The sequence below is a fragment of the Dryas octopetala genome, chromosome 2, assembly GCF_963921425.1.
Source record: "Dryas octopetala chromosome 2, drDryOcto1.1, whole genome shotgun sequence".
Taxonomy (NCBI): Eukaryota; Viridiplantae; Streptophyta; class Magnoliopsida; order Rosales; family Rosaceae; genus Dryas; species Dryas octopetala.
The window spans coordinates 4,235,013-4,241,247 of NC_141367.1; the positions used below are offsets into that span (position 1 = coordinate 4,235,013).

Genomic DNA, 6,235 nt, shown 5'->3' on the forward strand with positions numbered 1-6,235 from the left:
TTTTGTCTAGAAAGAAACGTTTTTTGTTCGGTGTACGTAGCTGCTACTTCGTAGTACTCATCATTCGGTCCGCTCTACACATTTAGGTACAAGTTGCTTTCACTACAGTACGTAGCTACATATTTTTCTATAAATAGCTAGCAAGCATTGCTATTCGACTCACTCACTCCAGCTAGCCTAACTTTCAAGTGCCCCAAGTTTCAGCATATCAATTATTCTGAAAGCCTCAAACCTCAAGTTTCATTTCAATCTTTGTAACAAAATGTCTTCTCATGATCAAGTTTCAGCATCTCAAGCTCAAACCACAAATATTGCCAATACTACTCCTGATGTTAATCGACTTTCAGCTAATTTTCCTTCCAGCATTTGGGCTGACCATTTTCTGTCAAATGCTTCCGTGGTAAGTCATACTAATTAATTTCTTAAAGTTAATTAGTCATTCATAATAGATTAATTTTGAATTGTTTAAATTTGCACCATATAAAGAAGTCACTCTTTTTCATTTTTTCTTTTTAAGGCATCCAAGCTAGGCTCTTAAAGATTGTTCAGTTAGGGGAGCAAATTTGGTCATTTTTTTACTAATTTTATTGTCTTTTTACCAATTTGTCTTAACAGGAAACAAATACTAAAATGGAGCAACGAGTCCAAGAACTGAAGAAAGAAGTGAAGAGGAAGATAATGGCTCCAGTTCAAAATGTTTCACAAAAGTTGGACTTGATTGATGACATTCAGCGTTTAGGGGTGTCTTATCATTTTCCAAATGAGATAGATGAAATTTTGCAGCAAATTCACAAGAATTATTATGAAGTCTGTGATGATGGTGACCTTTACACTGTCGCTCTTCGTTTTCGATTGCTTAGACAACAAGGTTATAACATTCCATGCGGTAAGTCCTCCTCTCCTCGACATTCATAATATCTTTTATAACTGCTTTCTTTCAGTACGGTAATTTTGCTCATGATCATATATGATGCTGTAATTAATGCATTGGCGGATCTTGCAGACATATTCAACAACTTCAAGGACAATGATGAAAAATTTAAGGAATCACTTATAAATGATGTGGTTGGATTGTTAAGCTTGTATGAAGCAACACATTTTATGATCCACGGAGAGGATATACTAGAAGAGGCACTAACCTTCACCACCACTCATCTTGAGTCGGCATCAAACCGTTTAAGCCCCCCACTTTCGAAACAAGTGAGTCATGCCTTATATCAGTCATTACGAAAGGGCATGCCAAGGATTGAAGCAAGGTACTACTTGTCTCTCTACCAGGAGCGCGATTCACATGACGAAACTCTCCTAACATTTGCAAAGTTAGATTTCAACCTGCTCCAGCAACTCCATAAAAAGGAACTAGTTACTATTACAAGGTGACTTACTAAACCCTATCACACTCAAATTTGTAATTAGATCTCTGATCAAGTTCTTACCGTGCTACTGAAAACTGAAGCAAATCCTAATTCCACTAAATAATTATCCAATTGATCAGGTGGTGGAATGACTTGGACGTTGGAAACAAGCTACCTTTTGTAAGAGACAGAGTGGTTGAGCTCTACTTCTGTTGGCCTTTGGCAGTCTACTTTCAGCCCGAATACTCCTTCGGCAGGATTATATTAAGCAAAGTTTGTGCTCTGGCATCCATTATTGATGACATTTATGATGTTTATGGCACACCTGAGGATCTAGAGCTCTTTACTGATGCTGTGGAGAGGTTTAAACACTTGGCCGGCCTCTTATATTCTATATATATAGGAATACGTTTATTGCCTCAATTACTTTTCTCAAATTTTGATTCCCAACTTAGGTGGCAACAATTCATATATATATATATATTGATCATTAATAATCCTTAATTTTTAATTGAAGTCAGCTAGCTTATTGCAACAGACGGTAGGTTTAGTTAACTGATTTGACTCATTTGAGATTATATATATAGTCTAGCTTATTAATTTTGATGATCTAGGTGGGACATCTCTGCCATGGATCAACTGCCAGAGTATATGAAAGTATGTTATCTGACACTGTTGGATGTGTATAATGAAATCGAAGAAAAGCTTTCCAATGAAGGAAAATTATATCGCAACCATTATGCCATAGAAGAAGTAAGCCCCAAATTCAGAATCTACTTCCATTCTTAATTTGTCATCAATATTTAAGCCTAAAATTAATTACTGATCAAAATATATTATTAATTTGGGTTGGGGTCTCAAATAGATGAAAGAACAAGTTAGAGGTTACTTCCATGAAGCAAAATGGTTCCACAAGAAACACATACCAACACTAGATGAATATATGCCCATATCGCTTCGGACCTCTGGCTACGAATTGCTAACATCCATATCCTTTGTTGGAATGGGAGATGTTGTTACAAAAGACTCCTTTGAATGGTTGTTAAGTTACCCCCAGGCTGTAAAGGCTGCAGCAACAATTGCCAGACTCGAGAATGACATAGTGTCCCGCAAGGTATGTACCTAGCTACTTATAATAATAACAAGTGTATATACATATATAGAATTTTTCTCTAGAGAAAATGTCTGCATTTTTCAAAATTTACGGATGTCGACACATTATTGACATGGGGTAGATAGTGTGTCAACACATATGATATGCTGTAGCAAGTTCTGATGTGCTACAGCAAGTTTTGAAATTTCGTGTTGATACACTGTCTACCCCATGTCGGCACTATGTCGATTTCCGCAAATTTTGAAAAATGCGGACATCCTCTCTAGAGAAGGATTGTATATATATATATATATATATATAGCACTAGTAATTAATTTATGATGACATTAATTATGATGTACGTTCATGTAGCATGAGAAAGAGAGGGGACATGTTGCCTCAGTTGTGGACTGCTACATGAAACAATATGGTGCCTCAGAAGAAGAAGCAATAATCGAACTTCGTAAACAAGTGAATAATGCATGGAAGGACATAAACGAAGCGTGCCTCCAACCTACTGCTGTCCCCATGCCCCTGCTAATACGAATTCTCAATCTTGTGCGTGCCAGTGATGTTGTATACAAGCATGGAGATGGCTACACTACCAACATAAATGTGCTCAAGGATTCTATGGCTTCTGTACTTGTCGAACCTGTGCCTATATGACCCTAAAATTTCAACTTGTCGTATTTCATATAAATTAAATAAGGTCTCCCAAGTCCTATAGCTAGTACGTCCTTTAAAACTATTTCAAGGACAGTGGGAGCTTAATTGCAGTTGAAACCATGTCTCCATGAAGTAATTAATATTTGGAATTATTGTTTGTCAGTCTTCTTTTCATTCTATCAATAAAGAATAAAATTTTTTATATGGTAGGTACATATCATTCTCGTTCTACTATAGTTTATGGTCATGTAATTTGGATCCGATTCTACTTTGTAATAATATTTACGATTTTTAACTCAATTTCAGGTTAATAGTTGTTAATTATAATTTATTTGAAATTCAGTTCAAAATCACATTTTATTTAGATCAAATTTATGAAAGAACATCACATTATTGGCTGGCTTTCTGTGCAATTCTCAATCATGGTTGTAAAAGAGAGTTTCGATTCACAATTAATGCATGTCAAGAGAGAATGACTCTGTAGAGTGTAGACCCCTTAATCCTACAAATTTAGCCCTTTTGACCAATTGGGTTGGGGAATTTTATTTAGGATATCAATTAAGTAAACATAATTTTACTTTTCATGTCTCATATAAATATAGAGTTGGACTTTTGATCGAAATATAGTGAACAAAGAATGTTTTAGGGTTTTCAAATATATTCTTGCTTAATTGATTAAGACCACAAAGTGTGGTTTATATACAAGGGCCCATAACTAAAATACAGGAATTAATAAATCACCTAATTGATTCTAATAATTACACAATAATCACATGGGTTGACTCACACCAACACTTCCCCTCAAGTTGGTGCATATATATCGCACATGCCCAACTTGTCTAGTGAGTCCAAAAATACCCTATTTGCTACGGCCTTGGTCAACACATCTGCAAGCTGATCTTCTGACTTCACAAATGGAAAGTTAATAATCTTAGCTTCAAGTTTCTCCTTAATGAAGTGTCGATCAATCTCAATGTGTTTTGTTCTGTCATGCTGAATAGGATTATGTGCTATATCAATAGCAGATTTGTTATCACAAAACAAATCCATAGGTTTGGTAGGTGGACACCCTAAATCAGTCAATAAATGCCTCAACCATAAAAGTTCGACTACTCCAAGTGCCATACCTCTGTATTCAGCCTCTGCACTTGATCTAGATACAACCGATTGCTTCTTACTCCTCCAGGTCACCAAATTTCCTCCTACAAAGGTAAAGTAGCCCGAGGTAGACCTTCTATCATCTGCTGAACCACCCCAGTCTGCATCAGAAAAACCTTCAACATTCACATGACCATGATTAGCAAACAAAAATCCTTTACCAGGTGCAGATTTTAAATACTGCAAAATTCGCTTCACAGCATCCATATGGGGTTTACACAGGGCATGCATAAACTGGCTTACTACACTAACCGCATAAGCAATGTCGGGTCTAGTGTGAGACAAATATATCAATCTTCCAACAAGTCTCTGATATCGCCCCTTATCTGCAGGTAAGGCCCCCAAACACTCAAAAAGTCTATGGTTTTGTTCCATAGGAGTGACAGCTGGCTTACACCCAAGCATACCAGTTTCAGACAACAAGTCTAAAACATATTTCCTTTGAGATAGGAATATGCCATGTTTAGACCGAGCAACTTCTATCCCAAGAAAGAACTTCAAGTCCCCCAGCTATTTCATTTCAAACTCTCTAAACAAATACCTCTGCAAATTAGAAATTTCCTCGTAATCATCTCCGGTCAGAACCATATCATCAACGTAAATGATAAGAGCAGTAATCTTCTTCCCTCTTTTCTCTAGGAACAACGTATGATCAAAATTACTCTGCCGATAACCATAGTTCTTCATTGCACGGGTGAATCTCCCAAACCAGGCTCTCGGAGATTGTTTAAGACCATATAAAGACTTTCTCAGTCTACATACTAATCTTGTATTATCAAACTCTGGTATACCCGGAGGAGGATCCATGTATACTTCTTCAGTCAAATCACCATGGAGAAAAGCATTCTTTACATCAAACTGAAGGAGTGGCCAATCTTTGTTAGCAGCCAACGACAACAGAACTCGTACTGTGTTTAACTTGGCCACTTGAGCAAACGTCTCCAAGTAGTCTATGCCATAGGACTGTGTATAACCCTTCGCTACCAACCTTGCCTTATACCTTTCAACTTACCCATCAGCTTTGTGTTTGACTGCAAACACCCATCTGCATCCAACTGTCTTCTTCCCCTTAGGTAGAGAAACCAACTCTCAGGTTGAATTCTTCTGTAATGCCGCCATTTCTTCAGCCATAGCATTGGTCCATCTAGAATCTGTAAGAGCATCCTGCAATCTATTAGGAATAAAAACAGAAGATAATTGCAGAACATACGATTCATATGACTTTGAAAGCCTAACAGACGACACATGATTATTAATTGAGTACCTAACTTTGCCATTTGGATCTGGCTCATATTTGGCTGGTGGTTGTCCTCGGTTAGACCGAGGAGGAAGTGTAAATTTAGAAGCATTAGAAATAAGATCTGAACCAGAATGTGAATCAAGAGTATTGTCGGTTACCTCAATGGACGAAGAAGATTGATTCAATGGAGTAGGAGAGATGGCGGTACTATCATGGAGTGGTGATTCCTCAGGCTCAGAATTAGTGGGTTCTTGTCCTACCATATCCTCAGTATCATCTTCAGTAATTTCCGCATCTTCAGTATCATCCGCAGTAATTCCCGCAGTCTCAGTCTCATCCACAGACTCAGACAATGGGTGATCAGTAGTCTGTTCTGACCCTTCCTCACTACTACTCTCATAACCAAACTGATCAAAGAACAACATATCATCTCGATTCTGCACTTCACTGTTCTGCACTTCACTAGAAACCTCCCCCTGAAGGGTAGAATCCAGTGGACGTGGAGAATAAAAAAGTTGATGTTCATGAAAAGTGACATCCATAGAAACATAGAAGCGCTGAGTAGAGGGATGATAGCACCGATACCCCTTCTGAGATGGACCATAACCAACAAATACACACTCTAAGGCCTGAGATGCGAGCTTGGATCGCTGATGAGAATGTAAATGCACAAAAACAACACACCCAAAAACCCTGGGTTCCAAATGAAGGATACCTGGAAGA

The 6,235-nt window shown here is 37.7% G+C and overlaps 1 protein-coding gene across 1 annotated transcript; it reads left to right on the forward strand.

Moving 5' to 3' along the window:
• Nucleotides 1-615: 615 nt before the first annotated feature.
• LOC147292593 ((-)-germacrene D synthase-like) lies at nucleotides 616-3,114 on the forward strand. Its single transcript, XM_086230333.1, has 6 exons — nucleotides 616-886; nucleotides 1,004-1,376; nucleotides 1,496-1,717; nucleotides 1,970-2,108; nucleotides 2,221-2,469; nucleotides 2,821-3,114. Exons 1-6 carry the CDS (start codon nucleotides 631-633, stop codon nucleotides 3,112-3,114), a joined length of 1,533 nt encoding a protein of 510 aa, XP_086086459.1. The 5' UTR covers nucleotides 616-630.
• The last annotated feature ends 3,121 nt before the right edge of the window (nucleotides 3,115-6,235 follow it).